The following is a 13,944-nucleotide window of genomic DNA, read 5'->3' as shown; positions in this document are numbered from 1 at the left end:
GAATGGGTACTTAAAGCAGGGAGCAGGGTGTTGACCTGTTTGGATGCTAACAGAAATGGATTCCTAAGATGATTATCACGTAATATGCAAAATCATGCAGGTTCAAATTAACCAGGAGTGCTAATGGAATAGAATGAATTTGAAACATCCCCCATGGGATCATGTTTTGAAGCTCACCTCCCATTTCGGGAGGCTGGCTGGAGGAAGTAGGTCACTGGAGCAGGTCATTAGTGGATTATTATCTCTTGCTCCTTCCTTGCTCTGTGTTTTCCACCATGTGAAGAAGCAGCTCCATGACTCCATTCCCATCACGATGGACTATACCTCTTGACGCTCTGAGCCCAAATAAACTCCCTTAAGTCACCTTTGTTTGCTATATAAGAAAAGTAACCAATGCATACTGAAGCTTTTATTGCTATTTATTTTACAGAGCCTAGCACCAAGCTGACCTCACTGTGTGATAACATACTCTGGGTTCACCAACATGGAGCTGAGAAATAGCTGTCCTGTAACTACTATTTCAACGGTTTAAAGGATTTTTTTTCTTTCCATGAAACAGAGGGGGTTAAGCAATGTTCCTAACGGCTGCTCCTCGCTATCTGTGAACTTGACCCACTATTTTCTGCCCCATTCTTGGAAGGAGTACCTGCAGAATGTTCTATTCCACTGTGGTAGGCTGATCAACACTCCAGGTAATGCCTGCGACTGCTCTCAGGGGTGGGATCTACGCCCTCTTTGCTAAACACCCTTCATAAGTCTTTTAGAGCTCAGCAGTGGGAGACAAAGAGCACTGCATCTTATCTCTCCACAGTGTTACAGTCAACTGCGATTTCCACTTTTCCCCTCAATGCTGTTATTGAAGGGAAAGGCTGACTAGCCAACCAGGAAAAAGTTAAAATAGTAAAATACCAGGTTATTCAGCGCATTTACACATAGAAACTGGGACTTCGTGCTGAAAGACAACAGAAAATCACATATACATGTAAGATCTTACTTCTCAGTGGGGGAACTAGACTGCTTGCTGTGACAATGGTTCTGCCCGTGTGTGACACTGTGCCACTCTTTTGTTCCCCAACAGTTTGCTCCAACTCACTACCATCCAGGAAAGGGCACAGGGAGGCCTGAAAAGAGAAGGGTGATTCTTCCTTTCCTATCTTATCCTCCTCCATCCTCCCAGTCAGTAATTCCTACCTCTTAAATGCACTGCACGGAAAGCACAGATATACAAGGTATCTACTTTATAATAGATGGTGCCATCTCCTTTGATGATTGAATTAATGGTCTACGTAGTTAAAGCTTTGTAATTATTTGATATGATGTATCCAATCAATTAAAATACATTAGGCCTGATGTTTCAGGCTTAAACAGTTTGCTTTGGTTGTGTATAATAGTTAAGCTTTGAAACAGCAACCAGATTTTCACGCAGCCTACACATGGCTTCCATTAGAAATGGTCACGGTAGGACTGATGTCTGCTGAGAACAGGATTTCTGGACTGCAGGAAGTCTTTTCCTGATCAAACTAGTATGTGGGGTTAGTCGGGAACAGTATCTCAGCCGTGGGTGCTGCAATACAACGGCTCCGTCCCTCTCACTTCATCTTAAGAGGCCCTGGAAGGGGACAGAGAGAATAAAACTCAGAAGGTAGTTGGAGACAATGTAAAGGCAGGCCTGACGTTGAGTTTTGGTTACTAAGCTACGAAAGAAAAGAGGAGAGAAACAGGAGAGAAAGTGAGAGAGAAGGGTGGTAGGGGGGAGCGCAGATGAACCTGACTTCCTTGAGTTCAAAATAAGCAAACAAATCAACAAGCTTCTCTGCCTGCCAGTGGCTTAAAAATCTCATACACAATGAAGTTTCCTCTTTCCACAAAGAACCACACAAAGCACTCACAGTACATCTTACATAAAAACCAAAGAGGATTACTTTGAACAAAGGGAATGGAATTTTCCTTTAACAGTCAATATATATTCTTTTTAGCTTTACATGTTACATGTTTACACAAGTAAATAATTTAGGAAGTTTTGGTGTAATTAAAAAAATAATGTAGGATAATGCATCACTAGGTCATGGCCACCAAATTTCCGGATGACATGACACCAGAGAAAAGTGTTCTTTGGAGATACAGTTATGCACATACCCGTCCGGACATGCTCACGCGAACTCAGTAATCGACTAGAAACAGGGTAAGTACTTAGCACAAAGCTTAAAGATGTTCGGGCCACTATACACACGGATGCTTGCTGCAGTCACTAAAGAAAGGCTGAATTAAATGGATGAACACCCTCTGTGGGTACAGGAGGCAAAGCCAGAACCACCAGCTGAAATTTTAAGGAGAGAAATTTTCGGGGACCACTCTGTAGAAACCAGAAAGACCCACTTAAAAAGATCCAGCTTTAGAACTGGGGTTGGTAAAAAAAAAATTAGCTCACTTCTTCCTGAAATGTTAAGAAGGATTTTTATCCCTTGGATATTGTTAGACTGGAAGTTTGTGACGAGGACAGACCTGAATCTGGGCCATACTCCAGCCTTCCTGCACCAGAATCTCCAAATGGATTACAGGAATTCATATTCTCAATGTAAGTTCCTGGGGGTGCACATCTATATTAAACATTCTATGAGACTGATTAAGATTTCAATGATGGTGGTGAGTTGGGAGCCAAATTATCTTGAGTAATCTTTAGTCCCTGTAATAGCCTGTTATTAACTATTGTGGATGGCCTAAAATCCCAGAGGCTTAGTTAAAATCCTTCTGGAGTATACAAATAGACCCCAGCTTCTACCAACTCAAAAGACTAAAATGCCATCAGATAGTATCTAAGATTTCCAGAGACTTCTTCACTTAGCTTTAACATACCTACCTGATGTTTGCACCAATGTATTTAACTAATAACTTCATTTATGGCTTGTTGTTCTGTTACTATCAAAGTTTCATGAAATCATTACCACATTGGAGCATTTGAGTAACATAAATCTGGGTCCCAGGACATTTCAGAAAAAACTACCTCTTCCTCCCTTCGGGAGGGAGCCATGCTTTTGTGTGGACAATTAAGAAAATTTTTCTAGCTGGGCGGTGGTGGTGCACACCTTTAATTCCAGTACTCAGGAGGCAGAGGCAGGGAAATCTCTGTGTTCAAGGCCAGTTTGGTCTATAAAGTGAGTTCCAGGACAGCCAGGGATACATGGAGAAACCTTGTCTTGGGAAACAGAACAAAACAAAACAAAAAGAAGAAAGAAAGGAAAGGAAAGGGAGGGAGGGAGGAAGGGAGGGAGGGAGAGAGGGAGGGAGGGAGGGAGGGAGAGAGGGAGGGAGAGGAAGGAAGGAAGGCAAGAAGGAAGGAAGGAAGGAAGGAAGGAAGGAAGGAAGGAAGGAAGGAAGGAAGGAAGGAAGGAAGGAAAAAAGAAACATTTCTTGCTGGATCTGATGGCACTTGCTTATAATCCTGACACTCATAAGAACGGGGCAAACATTTAAGGCCCAGGCAGGGCTACCTGACACACCTACAGAAACAACACGCATCCTTAAAAACCCCCAAAATTCTGTCACTAGGAAACCAATGACCTAATGAGAGCAGGGACAATAAAGGGAAGACTCACATCCAGGTTTCTTACCATGTAGCTGTGTCTATGTTAGAGCAACAGTTTCTTTCTGAGGCCTAGAAAGCACTTATTTAGTTGTTCTAGAGCTAAAGAAAATAATTTAGAACGATTGGTATCAAACGTCAAAGTTCAGTTCAATTAATACGTAATTAAATGCCCTCCTGTAGGGAGGTCTGGCCTGCACTCTACCATCATCTGTGCAGGTACTCTCTAATGCCTGGATGGTTTCTATAGCACCAGCATCACAGAATGCACTTCGACTTTAGCCTGCTTCCATTTGCACAAGAAAAGGATGGTGTAATAGATTATTTTCCATGTCCAGTTTTCCTTGCTACTATGTTTCCTAACCCAATCTCTGGTTTTCAGGTTTCCTTTATGTGACCAGGAGCTGCTCCCACCTCCTCTTCTCCTAGTCATGGTCACTTTGCCAAGAATAACTGTCATTCTCCTTCAAAACACCACTAAGGCCCTTACATCCCTTTAAAGGTCCACAATGAGAGAGCCTCCTCCCAAGAGTCTTCTCTGACTATGAGGAGAATATTTTTGATTATCCTATGGTTCATTGTTGCCTGAAGAAATGCTGGGTTCTGAAAGGAAAGTTTGGTCTTTTAGCACACAAAGTCTCTGCTCTAGTTGAGCAGATGGAAAAACCAAACAGTTCCCTAGTTCCAGACACAGTGGCCAACATCGAAGGTGTGCTCTGAATGCGGGCTGAACGAAAGCATCACTGCTACGTCCTGCAGATGTTTTCATGGAGGTGACGGACGTGAGAGGCATCCTTAGGGGACACACTGTTTGTCGACAGCAGGGCAGCTTGGTGCCACCCTTCATACAGTTTATACTGTTAATATATCAAAGTAAGGGCTAGGTATCCCTAGCTCAGCAAGTGCAAGGGCCCAGCAGAGTTAAAAAAAATATAAAAATAGAATATTTTAAGTAGGATATATTGGTAAAATTTTATAGAAAAAATGAAGAGATTTGTCTAGCCGCAAACTTGTCAAGCATGAACAGGTTCAAGCCCTGATAGTAAGAAAAAAAAGGATTTGCTAGAACACTGGTAATTATTATTATTAATCCTTAAAACCTTTTGATAACTTCATTCTTTGAGCCACAGTATCTTTGACAGAATAACTGAGGTTTAATCCCTCATAATAGCTCAAAATCTAAAATCTTCTTGGTGATAACCACATTTCAAAATCTCTTGAGTTATGAAGGCTGCAGTAAGCAGAGTCCAGATAACAGAAAGATAGGAAAAATGGCTCTTTGCATTTTGAGCAATTAGAACAATGAACATTTCGGTACCTCTCCATGGCACTCCTCCCACAAGTCCAGAGAGTGGATTGTTGCATAAACACTGGGTGGACATGCTTCTCATTCTCCTCTAGAAAGTCTGAGATACCTGGGGTAACACCCCATCCCCACATATTCTCAAAGCAGAGCTGCTGGGGAGTGAAGCTGAGCAGAATTTCCACGCGGTCAATCTCGTCAACTATTTTAAAAACATTTAGCCATAGGTGTACAGAGTTTCTAATGAGAATATTAAGCAAAAACTTCATAATATTTTCTCCTTCAGAAGAAAGGAGCTCTGATTCTGGATATAGGACACAGCAGCGTGGATCAATGACCCTATTCATCACGTGCTCCGGGAAACTTAAGAAAAACACATGACAGAAAGCACCTGGTGGGCACGGCCTCGCTGGGCTCTTACTGGTTTTAGCAGGAAATACCTGTTATTTGCTTTTTTGTCTCCAAGTCTCTGGTTTGCTTCAGCACCTGGAGTAGGCGAGGTACTCCATTCAGCTCAGCTACCTCCAGCTTGTTGTCATTGTCTTCAAAAACCAGGTTCCTCAAGGCCCCACACACAGCCCGCTGAACATCTTCATTCTGAACTTTGAGCAGCTGCAGCAGCTTAGGGATGCCTCGAAGCTGATTAACCTAGGGAATGAATAAACGTACATATCCCCTGCTTAGTAACTTTGATGTTGGCATTAAGACATTCAATATCTTAGGGACAGATGTTCGCTGATTCTAATTCTTATTAGTCAACAACTATATGTAGCCCAATATGAGACTCGTATCGTACCTGTCTGATAGGATAATCTGTCAGTGAGCTTGAAGAAGAATGGTTAAGTAACAAAGGAAGAGTAAAGGACTAAGTAGAGAGAAAAAAAATTGTTACTGAAGACTGGAAAGCAATAAACACAGGATAACCTCAGATCTGGAGACGAGGAAAGTTTGATGAAAGAATGCAAAATTTCACAAATTACATGAGTACATTTTCCAGAATAAAGTTTTATACTTGATGAAAATGAATAGGAATTACCATCAATGGTAGGAAAAATGCTTTTATTACGGCAATGTTGGCAGCCTTGAAACCTACCTCCAAACCTAAGTTACCATCAACTGCTTAGAGAACTTAAAAGAATGGCATAAGCTACGTGAGAATTGTAAGTAAAAATTTTATACCTTTTAATGTGCTATTTAAAAACATTTCTTCTACCTATACATGCAAGGAGGAACATGCTGGCTACTGAGAAGAGAGCCACAGCTAGGAAGGGAAGAGCAAAACAGACCACACAGCTGAGTATGCTAGTGCACACCTTAGTCCACTACAGCATGTACCCGGAACACGTGTGCCTCACTAGTGCACACCTTAGTCCACTACAGCATGTACCCGGAACACGTGTGCTTCACTAGTGCACACCTTAGTCCACTACAGCATGTACCCGGAACACGTGTGCTTCACTAGTGCACACCTTAGTCCACTACAGCATGTACCCGGAACACGTGTGCTTCACTAGTGGAAGCGGAAGGCTAGCAAACTACAAAATGAGACCCAGTCTCAAAACAAAACAAAACCAAGAACAACAAACAAAGATAAAATGGAAATAAATGAATTAGATTCATAGATCATGGCAGATGAAAAAAAGCTGCACGGTGAACAATGTCCACTGGAGCAGTGATTTGGGATTTGGACGGCTGGCTTGCAGTCCGACAGTGTCCTCACCACTGCCTCCATCTACATCTGACTTCTAAATGTTCAAGTTGGCCACGGAGTTCAGTGCAGATCGTGCTCATTTGCATCATCCTAAGGTAGATGCTCTTAGGAAGCCAGCTTTCACGACTGACCCTGGGTTTTGCTATCAAATGAGGCACACAGGTACCTGAACGGCCAGTTCCCCTGGCAATCCACCAAGATGTCATTGTCATCCTTAGCATCTTTGTCTCAAACACAAGAGCACTCAAGCGTAAAAGGAACATCGCTAAAGTTTTAATCACACGTTGATAGTGGAAGAGTTCAATGCCCCACTCTCGCCAATACACATGTCATTCAGACAAAACCTAAACAGAAATGCTGGAGCTAGCTGACTTTATAAACCAAACGGACCTAACAGATACTTACAGAAACAGTTCACCCAAACACAAAAGAGTATACCTTCTTCTCAGCATTTCATGGGACTTTCTCCAAAACTGACCACATACACATACAAAAAGAAGAAGGAGGAGGAGGAGGAGGAGGAGGAGGAGGAGGAGGAGGAGGAGGAGAAAGAAAGAAAGAAAGAAAGAAAGAAAGAAAGAAAGAAAGAAAGAAAGAAAGAAAGAAAGAAAGAAATTGAAATAACACCCTGCATCAAATCTGACCAGCACAGATTTAAGCTGGATATCAACAACAACAGAAAGAATACAAACTCATTAAAACTGAACACCTCAATATTTAAAGAAAATGGGTCAAGGTAGAAATTAAGAAAGAAATTAGAAAAATTTTAAGAATCGAATGAAAATGCATAGAAAACATACCCAAACTTATGGGACAAAATGAAAGCAGTTCTAATCTAAGAGGAAAGTTCATAGCACTAAGTGCCTACATAAAAAAATTGGAGAGTTCTCATATTAGTAAGCAAAACTCTAGAAATAACAGACAAAAGGAGTGGAAGGCAAGAAATACACTCAGGAGGACTGAAGTCAATAAAATAGGAACAAACAAACAAAATACAAAGGATCAATGAAACAAAGGGCTGGTTTTTTGAGAAAATCAATTAAGATTGACAAACCCTTAGCCAAACTAACTAAAAGGCAGAGAGAGAAGATCCAAATTAACAAAGTTGGAGACAAAGAGCAGGGCATTAATGACAGGGAGGAAATCCAGAGATCCAAGGACATACTTTGAAGACTTGTACTCCTAATAGTAAAATCAAATAGAAATGGATAGTTTTCCTGATATATATCACTTACCAAAGTTAAAGTAATATCTAATGTGGGAGAGTCTTCTGTTTGTGTTGATTTCATTCGTTAATAAAGAAACTGCCTTGGCCCATTTAATAGGCCAGCCCTTAGGTGGGTGGAGTAGACAGAACAGGAAGAAGGAAGTGAGGTAGATGGCTCAGTCACCATGCTTCTCCTCTCCAAGATAGATGCAGGTTAAGATCTCTCCTGGTAAGCGACCACCTCGTGGTGCTATATAGATTACTAAATATGGGTTAAAGCAAGATATGAGAATCAACCAATAAGAAGCTACAGATAACGGGCCAGGCAGTATTTAAATGAATACAGTTTCCATGTAATTATTTCGGGTGTAAAGCTAGCCGGGTGGCAGGGCATAGCCCCCACCGCTCCATCTACAAATATCAGATAAGCAATTTTAACAGTTCTATACTTCCCAGTGAAATAAAGCAGTAATTAAAAGTTTTCCAACCAAAACAAACAAACAAACAAAAAACCAAACAAACCCAGGGCCAGATGGTTTTAGTAAAGAATTCTACCAGACTTTCAAGGAAGAATTAAAGCCAATACTTCTCTAATTAGTCTACAAAATATAAAGAATATACAAAGAATTCTACAAAACTCTACAGAATGGATATTGCTCAATTCATTTTATGAGTCCACAGTTATTCTGATTACTCAACCACATAAAGACTCAAAAAAAAAAGAAAGATAATTACAGAGCAATTTCCCTTACGAATACAGGCGCAAAAATTCTCAATAAAATACTTGCAAACCAAATCTAAGAACACATCAAAAAGACCATAAATTGATAAATGTAACCCACAATACAAACAAACAAAGAAAAAAAACAAATGACCATCTATCTCATTAGGTACAAAAAAGGCGTAAGAAAAAAAATGAAACACTCCTTCATGATAAAAGTCCTGGATAGATTAGGGGTACAAGGGACATATCTAAACATAATAAAAGTAATTTATAATAAGCCCATAGTTAACATCAATGAATATAGTGAGAAACTTGAAAAATTTCCACTAAAATCAGGAACAAAACAAGTTTGTGCACTCTCTCCGTACCTTGTCAGTATAGTACTTGAAGTTCTGGTTTTATTGCTAGAGCCATAAAAGAACTGAAGGAGATCAAGGTGATATAAAGTAGAAAGGAAGAAATTAACATATTTTATTTTCAGATAATGATAGTATACAGAAGTGGCCCTAAAAATTCCACTGGGAAACTCCTACAGCTGATAAACACATAGAGCAAAGTAGCTGGATACAAAATTAACACACAAAATTCAGTAGTTCTTCTCCTATATAAAAATAACAAACAGCATGAGAAAGAAATCAGGAAACACCTTCCATAATAACCTTAAAAATATAAATATCTTGGGGGTAACTCTAACCAAGCAAGAGAAAAGTCTTGTATAATAAATATTTTAAGACACTGAAGAAAGAAATTGAAGAAGACTTCAGAAAATGGAAAGATCTCCCATGCTCATGGACCAGTAGACTTTATATAGTAAAAGTGGTCACGCTACCAAAAGCAATGTACAGATTCACTGAAATCCCCCTCAAAATTCCAAAGCATTTTTTTCATAGAACTTAAAAAGACAATTTTCAGCTTCATATGGAAACCAAAAAAGGTCAGGTTGGCTAAAATAATTCTGAAAAATGAAAGAACTGCGGGAATTATCACATTCCCAATCTCAAATTTTACTGCAGAGTTACAGTGATAAAAACAGCATGATACTGGCAAAGAAACAGACAGGTTGATGAACTCAATTGTACTGAAGACCCAGAAATAAGTTCACAGACCTATGGACACCTGATTTTTGATAAAGAAGCCATAGATACGCCCTGGGAAAAAAGACACCATCTTCAAAAACTAGTGCTGGACACACTGGATGGCTGCACACAGAAGACTCCAAATAGATCAATACTTATCGCCCTGCACAAAATTCAACTCCAAATGGATCAAAGATCTCAACTTAAGACCAAATACACTGAAGTGGATAGAAGAGAAAGTGAAGAATAGTCTTGAACGCACGGCACAGGAAAAGACTTTCTGCACAGAACACCATTAGCACAGGTACTAAGCACAACAATTAACAAATAGGAACTCATGACACAGAAAAGCTTCTGTAAGGCAAAGGACACTATCATTCGAACAAATGGCAGGCTACCAAATGGGAAAAGATTTGTACTACCTATATATTGCAATGAGTCTTTCGCTGTCCTGCCAACCAGCTCCCAAATATATATATATATATATATACATACACACATTATATATTAATATCACTTATATGTGGGTGTTGGCTGTTAATTCTTTAATAAGCAGGCTGTAATTCCTATAACCACAGAGGTTAGGTATAGAGTAAGGGACTAGGGGCAGGGATGGATCTCCCTAGGAGTGGGAAATAGAACAGATATGGATGGATGGGTGTGGGTGGGTACTGGAACAGGAGGATCAAATAGGATGGGGGAGGGATGAGGGGGAGAGAAAGAATATGGAGAGGGAAAGCTAAAACTAAGTGCCATTCTGGGGGTCGTATGAAAACCTAACACAGTAGAAGCTTTCTAAAATATATACATAAAGTCATCCTAAATGAAAATTGCCAAATGGAGACAGAGCTCCAACTGGACATCTCTCATCACCACACGAAGCTTCCAGTGCCAAGAGTGGGTTACATCTCATCGTATTTGTCTTAGCAAGGCTTACTATTGCTGTGATGAAGCCCCACGAACAGAAGCAAGTTGGGGAAGAAAGGGTTTATTTCACCCACAGTTCCATATAACAGTTCACAATCAAAGGTGAGGACAGCAAGACCTCAAGCAGGACAGGAACTGGAGGCAGGGGCTGATTCAGAGGCCAATGGAGGGGTGCTGCTTACTGATTGCTCACTACAGTCTGCTCAGCCTGCTTTCCTATAGAACCCAGGACTACCGGCCCAGAGATGGTACCACCCACAGAGGGCTGTGCCCATTGCCATCAATCACTAATTAAGAAAATACCCTACAGGCTTGCCTACAACCTGATCCTATGAAGGCATTTTCTCAACTGAGGTTCCCTCCTCTCAATGACTTTAGCTGTGTCAACTGACATAAAACTATCCAGCACAGTGTTCCTGGCCAAAGGGATCCCGTGAGAATGCTCTAACAACCCAGGCTGTTGAAATGCATATTTACTGCTCTCCACAAATTGACAGTGAGGGCCTATGGCTGAGGACAACACCTACACAACTCACTAAACATGGAGAAGTCAGGGTACCTACCTAGAACCTTCACCCCTACTGAGTAGCCTTTATGATACTGGGAGGTACCGTGCACACTACCAGAGGAGAAAGGAAAACCAGTCCAGCCACAAACCCTGCGATCTACAATATATGCTGGCATGAAAGTGGGCCAAAGCTTGTGGGGGTAACCAACCAAGACCTGATTTGATTTAAGACCAAAAACCTGAGACTAGATAGGCCAGGGACCTAGGGGAAAATCAAAAACTACTGTTCTGCTAAAGGAACACAGCAATAAAATTGAGTCCTAATGACATTCTACTACACTCATAGATCAGTACAGCTTAAGATCTCCCTAAATTCACTATGTACGAGCTTGAGTTTCTGATCTTCCTGTCTTCATCCCGAGTGCTAGGATTAAAGCGTGCACCAGCACTCCTGACTTGTACAGTGTTGGGCTGCGTGTTCATTAGAAGCACAGTATTGGCTTTGGCATGCAGGGTCAACACACCGCCGACGGTTTGCTGGATTGGACATGGGGCGTAGAGGATACTCACCCTTTTCCGGGCTTCAGACTTTTGGAAGCTCTCATGCTGTATAAAAGTAGCTGCGGCAGAAATCCTGGGCAGTGGCACGCGGTCTGCATCGAGCATGTTCACAGCTCTCTCCAAGGTCATCTCCACGTCTGCATTCCTACACAAACAGCCGCAGACTCAGTGAGAAAGCTAGCCATGCCCTCTCGAGTGTCCAGGAGTGACTTAACTAGAATCAGGAACAGCTACAACATCTGCACTTTTCCTTCGCCTAAGAAACGTCAGCACCAGAAAGCAGAAGGTATCAGGAACTAGTGGCAGAATTTCCCTACTTCTCCTTAGACTGGTCGCTGGGATGTTGTAGAAGAGAGAGACAAAGAGATGCAACTCTCTAAGATAAACAGGCATAGGATGATAGTTACACAAAAAATGTCCTGCTCCCCTTCTCTCCACCACAGTAATGGAGTTCATCTGGGGCTTGATGGGCAAGCTCTCCTTTATTAATGGCAGGTGAGGTGACGTCATGTCGTTGGGTAGAGAGAGGCTCCTTTATAGAAGACATGACTTCTGAAACAGCAACCCCGACTGACTCACAGAGCAACACTTTGCTCTCCTTTTAATTCCTGCTGTGAAGGCGACTGGGAGGACAGTCTAATAGGGACATGGCCGCATCTAATTAATTCCAAGTAAAACAAACACCAAAGACGTCCCATGAGGTTGTTTTCTAACATCTGCTAGTTTATAAGTTCAGTGCATAGGTGATGCAGTGACCACTGTGAGCAGTGTCCCTGTGTGCTGGGGGTATGCAGAGGTGAGGCAGTGACCATGGTGAGCACTGTGGGGCAGGTCACGAGGTGTCCACTGTGAGTGGTGTCTGTGTAGAGGTGAGTGTGCAGAGGTGAAGCAATGTAATATATTTTCTGTAATATATTTTTATACACAGAGTTCAGAATATGCCACCTCAAAGTATAAAAGTTTTGGCTGCTGTTTATGTCTAGCTGAGAGGCACATCATGAGTATAAAGGTATTTAAAGAAAAGCAGAACACTGCTGGCCTCTATATTGAGAATTATATAATGACCTCATATTTGAAAATATACTTCAGGAGACAATTATAATCAGTTTAAGAAAAGGGGGAGGGCAGGCCAGAGCTAGGGCTCAGCCTATCATGCACACAGCCCTGTGTTCAATCCTCTTTACAAGTGTGGTAGCACAAACCTATAATCCCCAGTACTTGGGAGGTAGAGGCAGAAGGAGCAGAAGTTCCAGGCCAGTTGGGCTGCCAAATGACACGTCTGGAGGCCCACAGAATGTGACTTGATAGATGGGGTTAGGGAGCTAGGTGGGAGATCAGAAAGAACAGCTATTCCCTGACTCCTGTCTTCTAAACCAGGAACTCAAAAAGTGAGTCTTTTGGCTTCAGTTATGACTCTCGGTGTCGTTCCGCTGAGGTGAGAGCTTGACGATAACATGCTTCCATGGCTTCCATGGCAACGCACAGATAGAAAATAACAAACACAGCAGGAAGAACATAAAACGCTATTCGTTAGACTAAGAGTCACTTTAGAAAGTACCCCCTCCCAAAACAATTCTAGTCATTTTCTGCGTATGGAATGTCCAACTTAGATTCCTGCCACACAGTTTGCCCCAGTCTGGCTCTCCTGACATAGCATACGGTTACATCTCTGAAGCCATCAGGCTGCTGCAAGTGTTCTCAAAAGAAGGGGAAAATCACCCGGCTGCCCAAGGTGTGGCAAGAACACTGCTGTGAAACATGACTCATTCCTATTAGAGCAAAGGTCAGAGACGGACACTTCCGAGAGCACAGCAATAGTCTAAGCTGAAGCAATAAAGCAAGCCTTCAACTGGGAAGTATAATAGGAAGAAGCAGGTGGTAAGGAAATGGGGAGGTGCGAATCCTCAGTAGCCGACTGATGTCTGGCTGTGTGGCGTGCTCAATGGGAATAAAACTAGGGACAAGGAAGATGGCAAACAATCTGGTTGTCATTACATAACAAAAGAACAACTAATTATTTATCATAAATTATTAATTAAAAATAGGAGATAGAAGTATAACTAAGAACAGCAAACTCTTTGAAGTTCAGAATATGTCACCTCATTGTAAGCAGTTTCGGTTACTATGTCAGGTTGAAGGGCATTTGGAAACAGTAGTTAAGAAAGGAGCCTTGGACCTTCCTGTTCTACTTAAATCAGACCACAAAACTTCCGAGGAGAAAGACACCGTAGCACAGGAGACTAGGGACCAGGCTGAAACAGCCACACAAAGGATTAAAATGACACCTATCTTCTGCTAGCTTTCTGAGACAGCTTCTGGTCTCTGCTCCTCGGCTCACTCTACCTAC

At 41.7% G+C, this 13,944-nt stretch overlaps 1 protein-coding gene across 1 annotated transcript in view; it reads right to left on the bottom strand.

Moving 5' to 3' along the window:
• Nucleotides 1-13,944, bottom strand: part of Pkp2 (plakophilin 2) — a 55,358-nt gene that overhangs the window by 28,430 nt on the left and 12,984 nt on the right. The window contains exons 4-5 of the mRNA XM_038345406.1: nucleotides 11,607-11,742; nucleotides 5,324-5,531 (exon numbers count right to left, since the gene is read on the bottom strand). Of these exons, the coding sequence (XP_038201334.1) occupies nucleotides 5,324-5,531; nucleotides 11,607-11,742 (344 nt within the window). The remainder of the gene's footprint in view (nucleotides 1-5,323; nucleotides 5,532-11,606; nucleotides 11,743-13,944) is intronic.

Source organism: Arvicola amphibius, chromosome 10 (genome assembly GCF_903992535.2).
Source record: "Arvicola amphibius chromosome 10, mArvAmp1.2, whole genome shotgun sequence".
Classification (NCBI taxonomy): Eukaryota; Metazoa; Chordata; class Mammalia; order Rodentia; family Cricetidae; genus Arvicola; species Arvicola amphibius.
Note: the sequence above shows the minus strand (reverse complement) of the source record. Positions and strands in the feature narration are given on the sequence as shown.